Here is a 20,853-nt window from a genome sequence, read left to right as displayed (position 1 = left end):
CATTGATTATTAATTATTATTTTTACTGTTTTTTCCCCTTCAGAGATCAGTATGATATTAAAAATGATGAAAGTAACAGCTCATCCATTATCTTCGCCGAGTTGACCTCAGAAAAAGAAAAACTCTTAGGAGAGTCTGGCATTGAAAATCAGAATAATAAATTGGTGAACTATTCCCCCAATCTAGTCACAAGAGATGCCAGTGGATTTGAATTATCCACTGAGCTCCAAGAAAATGGCCTGGCTGAGTGGTCTTCCAGATCGATGGCTGCGAATCAGCTGCCACTTAGGCTTAATTCAGACTTGGAGGGGAATTTCACATCCACTGAGGAATCGTCTGAAGAAAACTTAAACATGGTGGAACAGACAGAGGTAGATTCCTGTTTACTCATAATAATTGTACAGCAGACTGCGATTAGATATGGCCGCCCCTCTTCCTCAGCTGACTTCCCACCTGTTGTTCCTCCCTCTCTGCTCTAGCCCTTCTGTCCCGTGTTCAGTCTCTTCTGTCCACATTCCCTATGTATTTGAACTTCACACCTTCCCTTAGTTAACTCGCCCTTTTCTGGGTCATTCCTAACTCTAGATAGTATCATATATGTTCCCTGGAGTGGGAAGCATGGTGCACAGTCTGTTTCTGTTGTATGTTAACACTGGGTTATAAATATGTATTTATGCAGAAAGATTTTCTACATTTGGAACATGGCTTTCAGAGGGTTCGAGTAGGATTACCAGGTCATGTTTCAGGCAACTCTTGTTGAGGGCTACACTGATGGGCTGGTGAGACTCCAACGTACTCGCCCCAGTGTCAAGTATTAGTATTAAGAAACCTGAAGATTAACAGCGTCTGCACATAACTGGTCACATTAGATTACAAAGCTGTGTACACACGCGGAATTAACTCTTACTGTCTGGGAACACGTGGCCGCGTGCATGTGATTTTTTATGTACAATGTGAAGCCAGCCAAACTGTCTGTATGCTGTGGGGTATACACAGAGGAGCAGATAGCATATAGCTGTCCTTTTATACTTGACTAGAGGGGGCCCAGTGCACAAAATTCGTGCACAGGTAGGGTCCCTAGGCCTGGCCGGCGATAAGGGCCACCGGCCGGGGCTTTCCTTCCTCCTGCTGCCAGCTGCCAGTTGGGGCCTTCCTTCATTCCGCGCCACCCCCTAGTGGTCAGCGCACATCATAGCAAGTGTTCGAACCCCTGGTCGGTTGAACTCCGGAGGGGACAATTTGCATATTAGCCTTTTATTGTATAGGATTTTAGCTTTCAAAACTTTATGTAGAGAGCAGACCAAACAGATTCAATGCCTCAGTGTCACATTTGAGAGCTTCTCCCTTTTGACACTGCCTAACTCCAGCAGGCCAACGCCTGCCCACTGGGAATATGACACACAGTTTTAAGTATTGCTTTCCTTCTCCATCTCCTTCACTAGACTTTGGGCATCGTGGGCAGGCCTAAGTGTCACCTTTATCCTCATCACTCAGGCCAGTGCTTGGCCTAGAGTAGGCAAGTGAGTATTTGTTGGCTAAATGAATAATGTAAGTGGTGCAGAGATGGGACCAGTGTTGTGTCGCCCCCTAGATGCAATACCACCTGATGCTGCACATCCAGATGCAGCTGTGTGAGCTCTCCCTGTGGGACTGGATCGTGGAGAGGAACAGGCGGAGCCGGGAGTGTGTGGATGAGTCTGCCTGTGAGTACCATGCGGCTCTGCAGGTGCGGGGCTGGGGATAAAGACAGGAGGACCCGCCGCCTCCTGCTGCCAGGTCTTTAGATGGAGAAAAAAAATCTTTTAAACCAAAGAAACAATTAAGCTTATTTCAACATGTTTCAAAAACAAATAGTAATTAGAAGTTAATTTTCTCTGTGATAGATACATAGTTTGTTGATATTTAAGCAGTAATGTGCTAGAATTTAGGAAACTGATTTAGGGTGGAAAAGGTCTTTAAAATTTTTTTAAGGAAAAAATTTAAATACTTGTTTTTATTTTTTTAACCTGAAAATGTGGTATTCTTACAAAAAGAAACCATAAAAGAAACCATTATAGGAAGTCATGTGGTCAAAAGTTTGTCTCTCTCAAGCTCCAGATCCCATTCCCTCCCCTGCAGTTGTCTATTCCCTAGAAATGCTATCAAGTTAATATATGCGCGCGCGCGCGCGCGCGCGCACGTGTGTGTGTGTGTGTGTGTGTGTGTGTGTGTGTATCCTCACCCAAGGATATGTTTTTATTGATTTTAGAGAGAGGAAGGGAGAGGGAGAGAAGGGAGATGGATGTGAGAGAGAAACATCAATTGGTTGCCTCCTATATATACCCCGACTGGGAATTGAACCTGCAACCAGGATATATGCCCTGACCAGCAATCAAACCCTCGACCTTTTGGTGTATGGGATGACACTCCAGCCAACTGTGCCACACCAGCCAGGGAGTCATGTTAATATATATATTTAAAAATATATATTTTTATTGATTTCAGAGAGGAAGGGAGAATGGAGAGAGAGAGAGAAACATCAGTGATGAGAGAGTATCATTGATCGGCTGTTTCTTGCATGCCCCTTGCTGGGGGTCAAGCCTACAACCCGGGCATGTGCCCTGACCTGGAATAGAACTGGTTACCTATTGGTGCATGGGTCTGTGCACAACCATTGAGCCACACTGGCCAGGCTAGCAGGCGAATTTTTGAGTTGATAATTTTGTATGGCCCTTGAATGATGTTAAAATATCCACATGGTCCTTGGCAGAAAAAAGTTTCCTCACTCGTGTTTAGTGGAACCATTGCTTTTACACACACATGTGTGTACACATATCCACACACACACAGATCCCTAAGTTGTATGCTACGTAGTATAAAGGACGGTGTGGAGTAGGTGTGAGCTGTTTATAACAAAGTGGGCGCATTCAGGGTGGAGAAAGGGGCCTGCAGCGTTCTTGTTCTTGAAGGTCAACAATAGGTTGAGGGTTTAAAATGACTTGAATACAGAAGAGCTAGTAAGTTCCCATTATATTACTAACCTTCCTTGGCTGGAACCTTCAGGATGTTTTTTTAATCTATTTTTTTATTTAACTTTAGTCTTACAGACCTCTCCACCCTCTAAATTCATATGCTCTGTCATCATATTAACAGATGAATTATTCAGTCATTTCCTTTTTCCCCATATGCTTCATTTGTCGGCCATTTTTGAAAAGGTGCATTCTAAATCCGGATGATGCAGCTCACCCCTTGGGGTGAACATAACTTACCTTCTTACTCTATTATTTGTACTAGGATCTCCAATCCACAGTGGGCCAGGATACCAGACTTATTAGCATGAAACCCAGGGTGGCAGGGGTTGAAGGGGACTTAAATGTGAATTAGTCTGGCCACCTGGTGCCTGGGAATTGCTTACTCATTGCCACGGGGGCTCTGAGTGAAATGGGAGGTCCTTTCTGGTGACAGACTCCGTCGAAGGAGGGCGCTAGTGTTCGGTGGCGGCTTTACTAGCTGAGGAGCCCTCTGGGTTTGAACCATGTTTGGAGTGTTGACTTTGTTGAAAATCTGAATGTTGTGTAGGTGTCAGATGTTAATGTATCTAGATAATTAACATTCAGATATTAATGAGTAAAAAAAAATTAGAGAAAGAAAACTTTTTTTTTTTTTTTTAACTTCAGGTCCTTACGTTATGGCCAGTGTGGCAACAAAAATTTTTCAAGAATTGGTGGAAGGTGTATTTTACATCCATAGCATGGGGGTTGTGCACAGAGACCTGAAGGTAAGTGGCAAAGATGAAATCATTGAAAACTTCTTATCGGGGCTGACTTGTGTTGATTCATTGAATGAAGGGGACGAGGTGCCCTAGGTCATTTATCTGGAAGAGTGCCATTACTTTCATGTAAATCATCATTTTGTAGGTCCAGAACATAAAAACTTGATTGAATTTAAAAGCAGTAAACTTCGGGCATTTGAATATTCTCACTGTTTTTCCGGTAGTAAGTGTGTTCTGCGTGCTGCTATAATTGATGATGCTAAGTGTATTTAATGCTGACAAAAATATTCATCTATTAATTCAATCTTAGAGGTAAAGTCTATCTTAAAGGAAATTTAACATAGAAAATTTCATTCTGCTGTTTTCAAAATCTATAGTTACTATTCCAACATTTATCCACAAAACACTATCAAGAAAGAGAGAACATATATTTACTTCTTTGGCTGAGAGTTTTAAATTAAGTTGCTTACCTTTTAGGCAAAATTTAAAACATGAAAAATGCATTTAAAAGAATATCTAGAGACAAAAAGGTAATATGCAAATCATTTTATTTTTTGAAGAAGTTTAAGAACCAGTAGTTTGTACATTTGGGATGGATGAGGCAAATGGATTGTTTTCTGGGTACCAGTCTAGCCAGAAACCGCGATTGGAGTCCTGAAATCCTGTGGCACCGTGACACTGAGGCCTTATTTCAGGAGGGAAGCCAGGTCGTAATACCCGTACACAGAATTCCAGACCTTCTCGGGGAGGAGGCGCTGCACATGCTGTTTGTATCTCTCCCCATAGATGTTCCTGATGCTTCTCTTACAGATGTCCTCTAGGGAGAAGGGTTTTTGCGACAACTTGATTAGAGATTCCCTTAAGAGTTGGAACTCTGATAGCATGAGTCCTGCAGGCAGAATTCCTTGGTTATTGGTCAGTCTCAAGGGGTAAGAGCGGTAAAGCAACTTGGCAAGCAGCGCCGTGTCCCTGATGTTGGAGCTGCGCTGGAGGTACATGTGTATGGGAGATTCCCCGTTTTTTGTGAGGATGTTAATGTTGGCTTCAAATTCAAGCAAGAGGTCGATGACTGTCTCTCTGCCGGCAAAACATGCCTCGTGGATGGCTGTTTGGCCCTTGTGGTCCTGGACATTGACTTCGGCTCCGTGAGTCAGCAGCAGCCGGATGCAGCTCAGCCCTGCTGCCAGCACTCGGCCGGCTTTGCTGGACGCGGCGCACACCGCCAGCTTCAGGGCCGTGTTCCCCGTGAAAGGGACGGCGTAGTTGACGTTGGCTCCACAGGCGATGAGCGTTTCCATCATCTCCTTGTTCAGTATATCTGCAGCCATGTGCAGGGGAGTCATGCTGGATTCATTAATGGCATTCACCTGGGCGCCGTTTTGGGCTAAAATGGAGAGGACCGGGTAGGTCCCGTATCTTATCGCCAGGTGGAGGGCGGAGTGCTTGTGGCTGTTGTTCACCCGAGCGTTCACTTGAGCTCCGTGCTCACACAGGATGCGGAGACACGTCACGGCGTTGTTCTGAATGTCCGCCAGGAGCCTTTGGATTCTGTTCCCTGGCTTTGTCTGGACGGTAGAGGTGATTGGCCAGTGCAGTAGCATCAGGTGAAGTGTGGTGAGGCCTCGTGTGTCCCTGGAATAGGTAGTGAGCGCTGGTTACACTGAATACATAGTGGAAATGGCTCTACGCGGGGAAGTAGTGCTCAAGAAGGTGACATTTATTTAAAGTAATCCCCGCCCTGCCCTGACCGGTTTGGCTCAGTGGATAGAGTGTCGGCCTGCGGACTGTAGGGTCCCAGGTTCGATTCCGGTCAAGGGCATGTACCTTGGTTGCAGGCACGTCCCCAGTAGGGGGTGTGCAGGAGGCGGCTGATCGATGTTTCTCATCAATGTTTCTAACTCTCTATCCCCCTCCCTTCCTCTCTGTAAAAAATCAATAAAATACATATTTTTAAAAATAAGTAAAGTAATTCCCGCCCTTACTTAGCTAAAAAAAGTGTTTCTAAATCTCATTGCTGTTTAATTTTTCAGGATATCACAGCGTTTGCGGGGGGGAGGGGGGGGCGGGGAGAGATGCATCAGTGCACGGGGCCCCAGCTTCCTCTGGCAGCTTGTTTTTACTTTGTTCCTCCCGCAAGGGTTGGGGCCTCTTCAGGGCTGTGTCTCAGTGTTTTTGGTACCGCAGCTCCTCAGTGCGGAGCTGCGTTCTGTGGACTTGAGTGCGATCGGCTCTGCATCTGTCCCTGTGCCTGATGCCCCCTGTGTGTGTAGGTGGATTAGATCAGTGGTTGCCAGCCTTTTGGACCTCACGGACCACCAGTGGTTCTCGGACCACCGGTTGGCGACCGCTGGATTAGACGACAGGGTTGAATCTGGAGACCCACAGCCACTCTGCACTTAGGCCCATCCGTCTTCATTCCCTGCTTCCACCCGGTGGATGCATGTTTTAGAACCTGGCCCTCATCTGCTTTTTCCTGACATCTCTCAGGATTGCCTCCAAAAGCCCTTTGTTGTGGCAGAGAAAGGGGGAAGGGTTATTCGGAACTACTGCTGAGCGCTTCGTACTCGGGATGCTTTAAGTGGGCTGAATGATTTGTGTTCTTGCATCCCCCCCCCCCCCTTTTCAGAGTATCTCCTCTAATTAGCAAAGAAATTGGTTTGTTCAAAACAAGATAATTTCTAGGCCACAACTCCTGCAGAGCGGATGAGCCCAGACATGACTGGGAAAGCTAACGTCTAGGTCACGTGTCTCCTCATTTAGAAATGGCCACCTGTTGAGTTACTTACCTTACTTCCGGGTCAGCACCGTGTTCTAACAAACAGTGCAAGCTCTGTGCCTTGCGGTGCTCGGCAGCCAGGTGGATGGGGATGATGGACTGCGTCTGCTTCAGGGGGAAAAACCCAAGTCCGTTACAAGTGTCCTGTGTGGTTAGAACAGGGTGTTAGCTTGCCAGTCCAGAGCAAGCCAGTGGTCTGTGTGTCTCAGTGCAGCACTTCTCTGCTATGTGCACTGACATTTTCCTTTTCTTTGGCCTGTTTTCCGTGACCCAAAGCCAGTGAATTTTATGAATGTTATAAAATCTGTGTGTTAAAGGAAGGCAGATTTACCAAGGCAACAAAATAACTCGCTCAAAGCTTTTAAAGTTGGTTGTTGCGAGGAGCTCATGGTGTGAAATGAATGACAATTGCTGTTAAACCGCTTCGTCCTTAAACTAACCCGCAGGGTGATTGACAAGTAGGTTTTGGGTTTTTTAAGGTTTTGCCATAGTATCAGCAGTAAAACCTACACTTCCAGGGTTTCAGAGATAAGCAGCAAATACTCTGTCTATGATTAGCAGAGATGTTTATGCTGGGTCTTAAAAATATATATGTAAGTAGTGGCTTTACAGCATGGCTGCAAGGTAAGAGGGCGGAGTAAAGGGGAGGGTCACTTTTCAAAGGAAATAAATGATAACGGTAATAATTATTTTATAAACATTTAGAAAATGAGAAGTTATATGTAAAAGGGAAAAGAGAATTCCATCCCACGGACCCAGTGACCACTGGCATGTTTGAGAGGCGACGCTAATGTCCCTCCAACCGAACGAACGCTAGTTGTTTCCCTCATCAGTGTGGTAACTGGAAGTGCGGTGTGGGCTGCTGGCGGGAGTGGCTGGCACACGCTGTCCAGCCGTGGCCTGGTGGGGACCGACAGCCAGGAGGTTGATTGAATTCACAAGAACTTGATGGGGGTCCTTTCAAAGCATCACGAGTCTTTTCTCTAAAAGTGACGGAGCAGAGCGGAGGGTACCTGCGTCAGAAGTAACCCGCAGCTGGTGGAGTTGGCCAGGACCGTCAGGGGCTGGTTGACGGGGTGGCTGCGCAGCAGGGCCTGGATGGCAGCGCAGTCCTCTGTCATGATGGCTTCGTAGAGTCTGGCGTGGACCACTTCACGTGGGCCCTCCTCCAGGGACTGGGCCCCGTCGGCGACCAGCTCCCTGCTGCCTCTCTTGACTATGTTTCCCATGAGAAACACGTAAGATTGAGGACTTCAGAGGTCAGGGAAACTTGTTGCGGAATTGGTCAGTTTCCGAGTCTTTATGATTCCTCAGTTCAGTTCTAGAACTGTTCTAGAATTGTTGAGAGCCGTATCCATGAACACGACTCGTTTCTGTATCAGAGCCAGACTTTTTCATACTTTGTTCCTGTCTCACATGATGTCAAATATAAGCACCAGTTTTAGGCCTTCCTACTTGATCACAAAAACATACCCACATTATCTTACATGTAAGGCTCTATTTTCTCTTTCCATGTAGCTATAGATAAAAAAAAACTAACAAAGCTAAAACACAATTATACATTAAAATAAGAAATTAGAATTACTACATTTAAAATAAGAAAACCCAACTTTCAACCTAACCGTTTAGGTGTCAGTGGCCTTCTCCCCTTCCCGCGTACAGGGCAGTGTTTCACTGGCATGGGATTGGCTCCCCTGGGGATGTTCCGGGGCTGTGGTGGCCACGTACATAGCGCTAAGTGTGTACCTTTACAGTGTGACTTAGCCGTCCCCGATCCTGGCTAACAGAATTATCTGGGAGCTTAAAACATTTTTTTTTAGTTTTTTTTTCATTAAGAAAAACTGCAGTGTTGGACTTGTTGGAGAGGACAGTCGTTTTTATATTTATTTTTAAAAATATTTTTAATTGATTTTTAAAGAGGAAAGAAGAGAGACAGAAACATCGATGAGAGAGAAACATCATCGATTGGCTGCCTCCTGCACGCCCCTACTGGGGATCGAGCCTGCAATCTAGGCATGTGCCCTGACCAGGAATCGAACCAGTGACCTCTTGGTTCCTGGGTTGATCGATGCTCAACTGCTGAGCAACACCAGCCAGGTGCAATTTTTTAAACCCCCCCCCCCCCCCCCGGTGACTCTAATGTGTGGCTGAGTTTGAGAACCACCTGCTCTGATTTTTAATTTTTGAGGGGTTACTTGCTCCTGGGTTGAAAACTCTTTAACATCCAGACATTTTTACCATTTGTTTCTAGAACGCCAAGGAATTCACTTGTTCCGTTTGTTTGTAGCCCAGAAATATTTTTCTTCATGGCCCTGACCAGCAAGTGAAAATAGGAGACTTCGGCCTGGCCTGCACAGACATCATTCAGAACCCAGACTGGACCGGCAGGGGTGGAAAGAGTAAGTTTTGGCATTTTTTTCCATTAAAAAAACAAGATGCCACTTTTTAAAGAGAATTATGAAGATTTAATAGCAAAGTGAGGGAAAGACAGCGTGCCGTGGTACCCAGAGTCAGTGTTCCTGCGTGTGCTAACGCTGCGGAATTTAATGTGTAGCTTTTCAAATTACAGGACCACCAACACATACTTCCAGAGTGGGCACCTGCCTGTACGCATCACCCGAACAGCTGGAAGGATCTGAATATGATGCCCAGGTAGTGTTTCCTGTTTCTTACCTTTGCTGGGCTTACTCTGCAGTTGTAATAACAAAAAGCACAGCGAGAGCAGTGCAAGGCGCGAGGGCAAGGTGTTTGGAGGTAACAGTTCTGTAGTTTATCTACCGTCCAGCGGGCACAACAGGAAACTTGACTTTGCAGCTGAACCTGACTGCATTTTTTTAGGCTCCTTGACTATTTCTAAACCCATGGGCATAGCGAATAGTGTTTGGATGAGCTTTCCCTTCAGAGTGTCACATTCACCCCAGAAGGCGAGAGTTCAGAGGCCTCTTTTCAGCTTCCATTCTTGTTTCCAAGCTCAAGTAATTGCTAAATAATGCTCGGGGCAGCGTGTCCCTCCCGTCCCTTTAATCCACATTGTTCCCGGAAGGAATGGTAACTCCTTCTCTCAACATAAAAGCCTAATAAAGTTTATTCCTCTTAATGAATCGTTGAACTTTTTTGTTTTGTTTTGTTAATCCTCACCTAAGGATATTTTTTCCATTGGTTTTTAGAGAGAGTGGAAGGGAGGGGTGGAGAGAGAGAGAAAACATTGGAGTGAGAGAGACATAGTGATTAGTTGCCTCTGGCACTCGAGCCCCTCGCTCCCCCCAGGTTGGGGAATGAACCCGCAGCTCAGGTGCATGATTGGGAAAGAGCTGCCAGAAAAGAACCACAGTCGTTTAGGAAGCCTGTGTAGTCCAGGCCCTCCTAACAAACGTATTTTCAGGAGAAGCAGCACAGTTTCTGCAGTGTGCTAAGCTTTGCCAAGACTTCCTGCCTGTGAGTGAAGCCGGGTGAGGTTGGCGGAGGCCCCCGGGACACGCCCCAGCACGAGGGAGCTCACATCTGTGTCCGGCTGGCCGGGCCTGGGTTTTCAAGGAGGGTGGATGGAGTCAGGTGTGTGGTACAGACTGTGGTGATGGGATCATCCTGTCCTCACCTGGTCATCAGTCCTTTGTCCCCTGAGCCCCTTTTTGGTATTAAAGGGAGGGGCTTTGTGACAGTACTTGCCACCTCGCAGTAGATCTGGCCGGCAGGTAATGGCCAGTGAGATGAGCCAGCCGTACGTTAGAGACTATAATCATCCTTTCTATACATGCTCTCATGCTGGAGAGGACGGCGTCCTGACGGGGCACTGTCATGCTCACTGTCCATCTCATCACTCAGTGACCCTCCCTCCTTTCGCAGTCGGACATGTACAGCTTGGGCGTGATCCTGTTGGAGCTCTTCCAGCCGTTTGGAACAGAAATGGAGCGAGCACAGGTTCTAACGGGTCTGAGAACTGGTCAGATGCCCGAGTCCCTCCGCCAGAGGTGTCCCGTCCAGGCCAGGTGCGTCCAGGAGCTAACCAGAAAGAACGCGTCCCAGAGGCCGTCGGCTATGCAGCTGCTGCAGAGCGACCTTTTCCAGAATCCCGGAAGCGTACGTACATGCCTTTTAAAGCTGGGAAATAGGGAGCTTAGAATTCGTTCAAACTGAGTCCTATTTCATGAAGAACAATAGAGCTTACAGTAAGGTTTATGCAAACAGTATTTGAACCCATTCTCAAGAGTTCCCAGTCGCACTGTTATTTGCCCAGTCTAAGTGCACACGATGACCCCTGCCAGCTGCCTGCTCTAAAAATTGTAATTACAGGCTTCATCCCACTAAGCCAAAAGGCACTAGATATCCTTTCCAGCGCTGGTGTGTAACCTTTCATAAGTGATTATAACATGCCTGCCAGTAAAAAGGGACACAGCAGAGGGTAAAATTACAGCAGTCGTTCTCAGCGGGTGAGCAGGGGTGCTGGAGACCGCCTGAGCCAGCCTGAGGTCTTCAGCACTCACATGCGATTCTGGCGCTGCATCCTGTGCGTGGCATTGCCCTGGGCAGCCCATTCCCTTCCTCCCACCTGACCCATAGCATGCCAGCCCCTCATCTGCAAGTATGACTCATCCATTCAGGCAACACGACTCATCTATTCTGTTCCTTGAGAAACTTGCTGAGAGTTAAGAGCTTGATTCAAACATATGCTCACAGATCCTAGAGCACTTTGCCACTCAAAGTGTGGTCCTCAGACCTGCAGCGCAGCATTATCTGGGGCTTATTAGGAACACAGGATCTTAGACTCCACCCGGATCTGCTGAGTCGGAATCTCCTTACGAAGACCGAGTGGTTTACATACACAGTTGTCTGAGCAGCACTGCAGAGAGCAGTGGTTGTCTGTCTCCAGACCAGCAGCATTAGGTCACTGGAACTTGACAGAATTCTCAGGCCCTCCCACACACCTCATTCAGGGGTGGGGGTGGGAGTTGGGGTGGGGGCAGCCATCTGTGCTTTAACGGGCCCTCGAAGTGACTCTGGTGCCCACTAATTTGGGAACCTCTTATAGTAAATGTTTAGTTGATTTATCTCCTACTCAAAGCTTATTAATTTTCAAGTAAAACAATCTTACTAGCTTGAATGATAAACAGGTAGATGGGGTACTTTTCTGAGACTTTGAAAATGGCAATGTGGTTATTAAATGACCTCAGATGGAAGGGATTTCTCACTCCCGGTTAAGGTAGTTTTTAGAGACCAAGTATTTGTGTTTATGGTAAGGATGTCTCCTGTCTTACAGAATTTTTTATAAAATAAAACCATGCAGAGGGGCCTTAATAATCCAGGGGGGAAGTTAGGATTATTCCATGACTTTAAGAATGTGTATCAAAGCATTGAAACTCTTACGGAAATGAAAAAACACCTGTAAAACTAATATTTAGTGCAATATAATTGAGAAAGTGTTTCAAGAATAGTTTGAACAATGCCCGCCTCCCCTATAACTCAGGGCGGCGAATTGTCATGCTCCTGGCTACGTTTGGATCAGCTTCCAGCACCTGGTCTTGGGCACTTTCGATGTGAAATGTCTTCTTGAGTTCACAGAATGTGAAGTTTTTGCTGGTGTCACACTCTGGGGCAGTGCCATCATTTTCCTCCATGTGTTGACAAGTCCCTTTCCTTGGTTCGTGGCTGCCCACCTCGTCAGCTGTTTCTCCTGTGACAGTGTTTTGGGTTGACTCGATTGCCACTTCCAGCATTACCACTTTTCATTGGCTGCTGTCCTTGGCCAGTCCCCTTTCAGTTGTCCATTTTTGAAAAAAATGCCACTTGGGTTGTATCACTGGGACAGGGAGGCAGCCTGGCTACACACATGGCCTGTGTGTGGACTAACAGATGCACTGACAGACTGAGTGACAGGATGACTGTCCGGATCAGGACGTCTATCGGCTAGTGTTTTGTGGATAAACTGTTGTGGTAACTGACATTTGAACCACGTTGCTGGGTTACTGGCCTAATTTCACTAAACTGATGACTGGATCCATGCATTTTGGGACTGTGCGAAGTGAGGCATGCTTGTGTATTTAAAAGGAAAGAAGCCATTTTAATGGAGCTTAAACATTTCTATTTCAGGTCAATCTCACCCTGCAGATGAAGATAGTAGAGCAAGAAAAAGAAATAGAAGAACTAAAGAAGCAGTTACGCCTCCTTTCTCAAAACAAAGGGGTGAAGGATGACATGAAAGATGGGGGTGTTCCTGTCTAGCTTAGTCTCTGGAAATATAAAAATGAACTTCAACTCTATAAGCTAAACCCAACTGGAATATATAGTTTCAGTCTTAGGGTATAGATGGTGAAATACTTGGTTTTAGTCAGGAAGCTTGTACATGATTTATTCAAGTGAGATTGCGGAAGTACCACCACCTACTTCCTTAAGTAGCCCTTTCCTGACCCAGCATCGGAATTCGACTGCTCTAAACACCTATTGTACTCTTTCCTGTCTTTGTCCCACAAGCTCCTATTCCTGATTTCTTGGTATTAGTGTCTGTCTGGTCTCTCAGACTAAAAGTTTAGGTATCAACATCAGTTCTTTTTCTTTTGAACTCTGTCCCCCTCTAGAAGCTTCTGCAGAAATCTGAGTGTGCTCCACACCCAGTCACCACCCAGATCCAGCCTGCGCACGAGCTGGGCTTTTTTTAAGCCTTTCACACGCTGCCAGTCAACTGCCAGGACATCTCAGTTCACGCCAGGCTCAAAAGCCTTCGCTGCCTCCAAGAGAACACTTCAGCTTGGCAGTGTATGTCGCCCAGTCTATTTCTGTCCTCATCACCTTCAACTTGGCATCATTATGCCCTTTCAGAGCTCTGTACTTCGTGCCCCGAAATGATTTCAAAGCAGCTCGGAGGCCAGTGTTCCTGACTTTGCCCCTGCATTGTTCTTCACAGCACCGGACTCCTGTGCTCCTCCAAGTCAGCAATATGACATGCTCATCTTTGCACTCAAAGGCGCCTGCCGTGGTGTACTGCATGTGATACCGCTGAATTTTAAATAAAACAGACCCACAAGTTACACGGTGCTTTTATTGGTACACCACAACTGGCCTAAAGACCGGTTTTAGTACAAGTCCCTTTACCAACAGGCATGAACCACCACCATTCTTACAATCTAAACCCTTTACAATCACTTCCTGAGGTTCACTTAAGGAGCTTGAGGGCAGAGCTGAAAGGGGCCAGGTTCTCACAGGCCCGCATCCACTTCTGCACGTTGGCTGGCACGGGCACGCTGCAGCCCCCCGCCTGCTGGAGCACGGACCAGAGCACCACGTCTGCCACGGTGAGTGCGTTCCCCACGAGCCAGGGGCTCTTCCCGAGAGCAGAGTTCATGGAGCCGAGCACGGCAGCTTTTTCTTTGCTGCTTCCTTCTTTTAACTGAAAAATGGCTATATCTACCCAGCTATCGATGAGGGTTAAGTTTACCGCGTTATGCTTCTGGCCGAACAGAGAGAACAAAAAACGTGCGATGTTCCCTTCTCCTTCGATGGGGCACATGCTCTGGACACTGAACTTCATCTGGGTCCTGGGCACTGAAAGGAAAACACCCTGAATGTCAACAGGAGCAGCGCCCGGAGAAGCACTTGTCCACGCGGGGAGGGGACCCACTCACCGTGAACTGGAGGCAAGGGAAGGTGTACTTTCAGAGAAAAAAATCACATGTCTTAGGTGAAACATTAAAGTTTAAGCTATGTTTAAAGAGTGCAGACTATATGTTAGGCAAGTAATCACGTCTGGTACTTGACCCTGACAGTTTTCAAACTAGAAGGGACCTCAGACCATCTACTCCAGCTGTGTCTGGATTTGCAGGATGAGGACGAAACCAGGCGTCCCCTCGCCCAGGTCAGAGACTTGAGGCCTCCCTGGGCGAATGGCATTACCTCACTTCCCTCTGTAGAAAGGTCACCAGAGGCATTCTTTAGTGGGATAATGAGTAAATGATACCCTCATCCTTTTACGTCCATCTGATTAGAAAACATCACTGTCCCCGTATGATAGGTTTTGGAATGTGAGGGCAAGGCGGCCATGACAGCTGCGACTCCCCTGCTCCCCGGCTGGCCAGACAGGATCCCCCTAAAGCTGCATTCCTCTTCTAGGCCGCCTGACAGACGGCACGTGGCTGAAGGACATCACTGTGCTAGCCCTCGCTGCCTTTTACTAAGGCCACGGCGCACATTCCATTACATAGGATAGGAGTGGAACCCAGTCCCCTCTACTTACCATTCTTCCAAATGAGAGTAAAGCCCAGCTGGTACTCATGACGGGGCGGGTTCCTAGTCTGCTCGCCAAAGCACCTGAGGAGGTTTACTGGCACGTTCTTGACCGCTGAATGCGTGTGAACAGTGGACAGGACCTTGTACTGGTTGCAGAGCAGCTGGTGCAGCACGAGCAGGGAGAGGGGAGGCGAGGCAGGGTTCGCGTTGATCACGATGTCTTTCAGGGCCCCGTAATCCTGGGGGGGGGACCCGAACAGCAATCTGAGCGTGTACTGGTACCAGGTGCTATTCCTACACCCCAATGCCCACGAAGAAGGTGCTGCCATCACCCCACCTCACAGCTGAAGTGAGTCCTGGGGCGATAACGTGACTCATCCAAGGTCACTCGGCTCAGGGAGGGGAGCTGGGCTCTGAGCTGTTGCCAACCCCGAGCCCCTGCACTACTGGCTCCTGACAGAAAGTTGACTTTCACTGTCAAATTAGTAAAACATGTTAAGAATGACACTTCTGTTTGTCTCCAAGTTAAAAAAATCACATGCAATTATAATCGGCCTTTCACATCTACGGGTTTCACACCTGCAGATTCAAACAACTGGGGAATGAAAACTATTTCTTTTGTTGTTAATCCGTTCCTGAGAATATTTTCCCATTGATTTTAGGTAGGTAGGTAGGGAGGGAGGGAGGGAGGGAGGGAGGGAGGGAGGGAGGGAGGAATACTGATGTGGGAGACACATAATTGATTGGTTGCCTCCCTTGTGGGTCCTGACCAGGGTTGGGGATCTGACCTGCAACCCAGGTACGAACGTGTCCTGGACCAGCAATCAAACCCTCAGCCTTTCGGTGCAGGGGCCAGTGCTCGCTCTATTGACCCACACCGGCCAGGACTGAAAACTTCTTGATCCACGGTTGGGGATCTGCAGATTACATGCATTGTCCTGTCATGTCATGGAAGGGACTTGAGCATGTACGGATTTTGGATCTGAGGGGACCCGGCAACCAGTTCCCCACAGGTTCGGAGGCAGGACTACATTCCATTTACCAACTCTTTCTAACACCTGACCCCCTAACAGCATCTCGTTTCTGTATCTACATCAGTTTGTGTTTGCGCTGTGTTGAAGAGTCTCTTGGAGTCAATCTGGCCTCTGGTCTTGCTCTCCTGACCGACGCCCTTCACAGGGGCTGTGATGAATGCTTCGCAGCTGTCTGACCACAGTGTGTCACTTGACACTGTGCCTTCTGAGGTATCCACATTCATCTCAGGCAGCACGTGCCCTGGGGAGCCTTCCCAGTGTCTGAGACTGGCACTGCTGACTCACCAACTGGGCACCAGGGCCTGCCAGGCATCACTGGGGTCTCTGCACACAAACATGTACTGGGTGATAAAGAGACACGTGTGAAGAGGTATGGAGGTTACAGACGACTGAGCCCTGGGAGAGACTAATCCCACCTCCATTTTTCAGGTCAAGTAGTACCATTTCTATTGCCAATTCTACAGGAGAGTATTAGCAGGGATTCTTGGGACAAACCCTTTACACCAGCGGTTCTCAACCTGTGGGTTGTGACCTCTTTGGGGGTCAAACGACCCTTTCACATCCTGCATGTCAGATATTTACATTACGATTCCTATCAGTAATGTAACTGTAGCAACATTACAGTTATAAAGTAGCAATGAAAATAATTCTATGGTTGGGTCACAACATGAAGAACTGTATTTAAAGGGCCAGAAGGTTGAGAACCACTGCTTTATACCTACAATTAATATTACTTTGTAATAAGACATTCTTTCCTTACCTGTCTCTTTATACCCTAAATTAGCTGAATACTGTAGACTGGTCATTAAAGGTGGCCAATACAACTTAATTTTAATAAAGCAAACTGAATTTCGCAAAATACACTTGCAATATGGCACTGTGACTGGCTCTTGTTGAGATGTTTCAACAGGATTGGTGGATTTTTGTGTGCAGCCAGAGCCCTGAAATTCAGGCTACTCTCAGAGTCGGGGTTGACGGCTGACCCTGAGCAGCACTGAGGGGTGACTGAAGGTCTGTTTCTCCAGGGCTCAGGCTGCCGGGATGCTGCCGGGACTGGGAGAAGCTGTACTGGACTCCCTTCTCTTCAGCATGGGTCTGGGAGGTCAGCAGCAGCAGCTTTAGAATTTGCTGTGGCTTCACCAGAGCTCATGCGCCTGCGCGGTGCAGCGGCACAACCACGCAGGGGAGAAAACGTGCTCCGTCCCACCTCCGAAAACTGGCGAGCCCAGGCCTCACTCGCACGAGCACCAACCACCCAGCATGCTGACGTTCTTTAGTTTTAAGTGCACTCACCTTCCCAAGGACTGAATTTAAGTCCAATGCATTGGCCGATAAGGCGGTGCGCTGTTCGGCTTGGATTATGTTGGTTACATCCAAGTCCGCATCTGGCGTCTGAATCATCTTGGAGAGACCATCGACCGCGGCTTTCAATTCGTACAGACGTTTTAAAATGTTATCTTGACGGGACTCCAGAGCTTGAAGAGATGGGCCAGACCCTCCCTAAGCAAACCAACACCAGAGTGTTCATTTCCTCGATCAAAGCAGTCTGCTTAATTTGATCACTTGTCTTCTACTTAGTTCCACAAATTCATCAAACCTCCTACCTTTTAAAAAACAGTAAAATGAACTAGCAGAATCTCATTTCTCCCATAGACTAATAGGTCCTGCAAGCAGATCCACAAATGCTTTAAAATAAATAAAAAACATGACTGAAAGTCCCTTTGTATGACTAATTTCAGGTAATTTAGTCTAAGAACAGAGAAAGATAGAAAAATACAAATTGTTCTTTATTAATATCAAAACACTTTGCTTAAACAAATAGAAAAAGGGGGGCAGTGAAAACATAACTCAATTTACACTCTATAGGAAAAGGGAGCACACATAGGTTAAAAAAAAAGTGTTCTTTGGCTTGTAAGTCTCTCCGGGGGTCAAATGGTCAATTCCCCAAATCATTCACTCTCAGGGCAGCACTGGCACTCTCACTGTAGAATCACCTAGAACTTTTCCCCACTGACATGTATAAACATGGAACACTTACATTCTCCATTCACCGAACCTTTGCGTCTTTTCTGACCTGGTATAGTGACTGGTACACTGTTACCAATAATGTTTATAATAAATCTCAAGTCAATCTAGATTTAACTTATAAAGTAATATCAAGAAACCTCCCAGTACAATCACATTGTACTACCTATCTCCAGATTCCTGAGCTCTCACAATAGACCATCCACTTTGAGTTGAGAAAATAAAACATGAGCTAAATGCTTGTAATGAGAAAGGCCAGGAACATGGCAATGACCTTGAGTTATTATAAATATGCATTCGTGATACAATCCGAGTGTAAGTGTACTTGCTCACATTTGAGTGCTGCTAAGTTTAATTCTTGGGAACATCTGTTCCCCCTAGTCCAGTGGTGGCGAACCTATGACACGCGTACTCATTTTTTGGTTGATTTTTCTTTGTTAAATTGCATTTAAATATATAAAATAAATATCAAAAATATAAATCTTTGTTTTACTATGGTTGCAAATATCAAAAAATTTCTATATGTGACACGGCACCAGAGTTAAGTTAGGGTTTTTCAAAATGCTGACACGCCAAGCTCAAAAGGTTCGCCATCACTGTTTTAGTCACTCCTAACACTGTCCTCTCATGCGGATCAATTCACCACTAGGTGCTGGAAATTTTCTGGAGTTCACTTGCTTCTAAGCATGCCTGCTCCACTGTCACTGCCCAAGTTCAAGGCACCGTTTTTTTCACCTGGTCTACTTCCATTGGTCACCTCGCACCCATCCACAAGATGGCAGCCAGAGAGAGGAAAACAGAGGCAGACCCTGTCACCTCCTCCCCAATGCTAACCTCCTAAGCTAAAAAGCAAAGCCCTTACCCTGGCTTGATGAAGAGTTTGTATGATTTGCCCTTTGGCTGCCTCCTCTCCTGCTCTGTCTCTAGCCATACAGTCCATGGGATTCCGAAAACACACCATGCCCCCAGTGGCCACTGGACTTTGCCTCATTCTGTTCCCTCCACCTGCAACATTCATCTCTTACCTCATCTGTTTAACTCCTCTTTACCCTATAGCTGAATTGCCACCTTCTCCCCTCTCCTTGCCTGATGCTCTTGTTTAAGATCAAACAGCAAAAATATAAGGTGATTGACTTCTGGGCGGGACAAAGAACAATAAACAGTTCCGTATGCCACTTTAATAATAAGGTACTGTAAATAGACCGAACAGCAGAACAACCGAACCAGTCGTTATGACGTGCGCTGACTACCAGAGTGCACGCAAGTGGAACATGGCAGGCATTGGCCGTGGTGGGATGGTGAAGCAGGTGAGCGGGGGCTCCAGACCAAGGCAGGGCACCAGTCGCTGTCATTGGGGTGAGCCTCTGGTGGTTACTGAAAATTCTTTGCTCCTGGGCGCCGCAGTCACACAGGGAACTCGCACCCGCTGCTGGCACTGGAGCTGCCGCTTGCACCTGCTGCTGGTGCCTGGCGAGGGCCTCAGGGCTTCTCCACCTCCCCCTGCTCCTGAGGGGTGATTGGGGCTGGCAGTCACCTCTTGCACCCGCTGCTGGCCCCAATCACTCAGCACCTCAGAGGGTGCGAGCGGAGCCAGCACCATCAGTGCACGCGAGCAGTGGCGGCAGGAGCAGGGCTGCCGGCCGATGGGACAGGGGGCTGCAGCGGGAGGGGCCGGGCAGGGGGGAGGAGGATGGGCTAAGACCCATCCCTGTGCCCACCACAGCCTCGCAACCCACAGTTCCTTTCAAGGTGCACGACTTCGTGCACTGGGCCCCTAGTATTAATAATCAAAGGGCCCCAGCATAGCTGGATCTCACCCCTTGATCTGAGGCATAAGGAAATGCTCAAATCTGCTTATCATCCCTTTTAATGTTGGGCTGTTGTTTTTCTTGCTCAGACTAGACTATGACTTGGCCTATGTGTTTACCCACTTGTTTCTTACGTATTTAGAAGCAGTTATTCTTCCAGTTGCTCTGCTCAGGCTGGATTTCTAATTATCTGTCTACCCACACTGCCAACATCTACTACAGAAGGGGGACTTCCAAAGTTATAAGCTTTGGGGAGGATGCCAGCATCAGGAAATTTATACACTGCTGGTGAGAGCCTATATCAGGGCAACCACTCCGCAAAGCGATTTACAATATCTAGTACTTACCCGCCCGCTGAGTCAGCAATTCCATCCCTAGTGAAATACCCTATGCCTGCTCCTGTACAAAAACACTCACTGCAAAATGAAGCAGCTTACAATGCAGCTTACAAAGGACCCGGCATCCGTGAGCAGTGGGATGGGCAAACGGCGGGGTTCCAGTTAACGCGTTGGGACAGCAGACCCGCAGACAGGACGAAGACTGCATTTCACGCAACAAAGCGAGTCCTGAAATCATGTCTAGAAGCAGTAGCCAGACACAAGCCACCAAACTGCATGCTTCCATTCACGTGGCTTAGGGATGCATCCTTAGGTGGCGCAGGAGAGAAAAGCAGGACACGATCACGGAAGTCGGGCCGTTTGGGGTAATTTAAGTGGGGCACTGACAACGTGTGTTAACCTGGGTGACACTGGTTATTCTTAAAATGGTCATCGACGTGCTATTCACTTTTCTGTGATTAAAGTTTAAGTAGCTATAAGCGAAAAAAGAAAACTGATACAAGACCCAGGCCTGGAGGGACCCCGGGCCCTACTCGTGCATCCCCGCTGGCTAAGCCACGGCGCCTGCGCACTGAGCGGTCGGGAGACCTTGGCGCCTGCGCACTGAAGGGATGGGAAGGCGGGGGACCGGGTGGGGGGCCGCGCGCTCCTACCTGCACGTGGCCCGCATTCTGCGCCGGGCTGCTGGTCGGGCGGTGCACGTTGGGGAGCCGGTACATGCAGGTGGGGAGCTCAACGCGGAGAGATGAGCCACCCTCGTGATAGGGCTTTACCTGGTACATCGGCATCGTGGGAACCACAGGAGTGACGGTGGCGGGTGAGGGACACGACCGCCCAGAAACCGTCAGACTACCACGTCCCGCGGCCACCTCCTTTCTGATCCGGATTCGGGCGTTCGTGTGCTCTA

General features: G+C 47.6%; 3 protein-coding genes across 5 annotated transcripts in view; 1 reads left to right on the top strand and 2 right to left on the bottom strand.

The window, feature by feature from the left end:
* Nucleotides 1-14,227, top strand: part of EIF2AK1 (eukaryotic translation initiation factor 2 alpha kinase 1) — a 27,280-nt gene extending 13,053 nt beyond the window's left edge. For both annotated transcript variants that reach the window (XM_059699270.1, XM_059699269.1), the window contains exons 9-15: nucleotides 44-371; nucleotides 1,592-1,703; nucleotides 3,657-3,757; nucleotides 8,815-8,926; nucleotides 9,097-9,179; nucleotides 10,371-10,604; nucleotides 12,612-14,227. In XM_059699270.1, coding sequence (XP_059555253.1) covers nucleotides 44-371; nucleotides 1,592-1,703; nucleotides 3,657-3,757; nucleotides 8,815-8,926; nucleotides 9,097-9,179; nucleotides 10,371-10,604; nucleotides 12,612-12,743 — 1,102 coding nt within the window. In that variant the 3' untranslated portion in view covers nucleotides 12,744-14,227. The remainder of the gene's footprint in view (nucleotides 1-43; nucleotides 372-1,591; nucleotides 1,704-3,656; nucleotides 3,758-8,814; nucleotides 8,927-9,096; nucleotides 9,180-10,370; nucleotides 10,605-12,611) is intronic.
* ANKRD61 (ankyrin repeat domain 61) lies at nucleotides 4,438-7,862 on the bottom strand. Its single transcript, XM_059699292.1, has 3 exons — nucleotides 7,541-7,862; nucleotides 6,538-6,671; nucleotides 4,438-5,383 (listed from the first exon to the last, which is right to left on the bottom strand). The coding sequence occupies exons 1-3, from the start codon at nucleotides 7,754-7,756 to the stop codon at nucleotides 4,438-4,440; spliced, it is 1,296 nt and encodes a 431-aa protein (XP_059555275.1). The 5' UTR covers nucleotides 7,757-7,862.
* On the bottom strand, nucleotides 13,540-20,845 carry AIMP2 (aminoacyl tRNA synthetase complex interacting multifunctional protein 2). Of its 2 annotated transcripts, none has more exons than XM_059699280.1 (4): nucleotides 20,600-20,845; nucleotides 17,069-17,275; nucleotides 14,749-14,980; nucleotides 13,540-14,060 (listed from the first exon to the last, which is right to left on the bottom strand). In XM_059699280.1, exons 1-4 carry the CDS (start codon nucleotides 20,732-20,734, stop codon nucleotides 13,672-13,674), a joined length of 963 nt encoding a protein of 320 aa, XP_059555263.1. In that variant the 5' UTR covers nucleotides 20,735-20,845; the 3' UTR covers nucleotides 13,540-13,671. The 2 variants fall into 2 exon arrangements, with proteins under 2 accessions (XP_059555263.1, XP_059555264.1); XM_059699281.1 differs by having other exon boundaries at nucleotides 20,720-20,838.
* Nucleotides 20,846-20,853: the final 8 nt, after the last annotated feature.

Source organism: Myotis daubentonii, chromosome 5 (assembly GCF_963259705.1).
Source record: "Myotis daubentonii chromosome 5, mMyoDau2.1, whole genome shotgun sequence".
Taxonomy (NCBI): Eukaryota; Metazoa; Chordata; class Mammalia; order Chiroptera; family Vespertilionidae; genus Myotis; species Myotis daubentonii.
This window is presented reverse-complemented; position numbering and strand designations above follow the sequence as displayed.

What these genes read in the sequence shown, in the direction of transcription:
- ANKRD61 (XM_059699292.1), bottom strand. Translation starts at nt 7,756, where the DNA reads ATGGGAAACATAGTCAAGAGAGGCAGCAGGGAGCTGGTCGCCGACGGG. An exon ending in GCGGGTTACTTCTGACGCAG is followed by an intron (nt 6,672 to 7,540) that starts GTACCCTCCGCT and finishes CTAACCACACAG; the next exon opens with GACACTTGTAACGGACTTGG. An exon ending in GGTGCTGACCCGGAAGTAAG is followed by an intron (nt 5,384 to 6,537) that starts GTAAGTAACTCA and finishes TACCTATTCCAG; the next exon opens with GGACACACGAGGCCTCACCA.
- AIMP2 (XM_059699280.1), bottom strand. Translation starts at nt 20,734, where the DNA reads ATGCCGATGTACCAGGTAAAGCCCTATCACGAGGGTGGCTCATCTCTC. An exon ending in AGAATGCGGGCCACGTGCAG is followed by an intron (nt 17,276 to 20,599) that starts GTAGGAGCGCGC and finishes TGGTTTGCTTAG; the next exon opens with GGAGGGTCTGGCCCATCTCT. An exon ending in TAAATTCAGTCCTTGGGAAG is followed by an intron (nt 14,981 to 17,068) that starts GTGAGTGCACTT and finishes TCCCCCCCCCAG; the next exon opens with GATTACGGGGCCCTGAAAGA.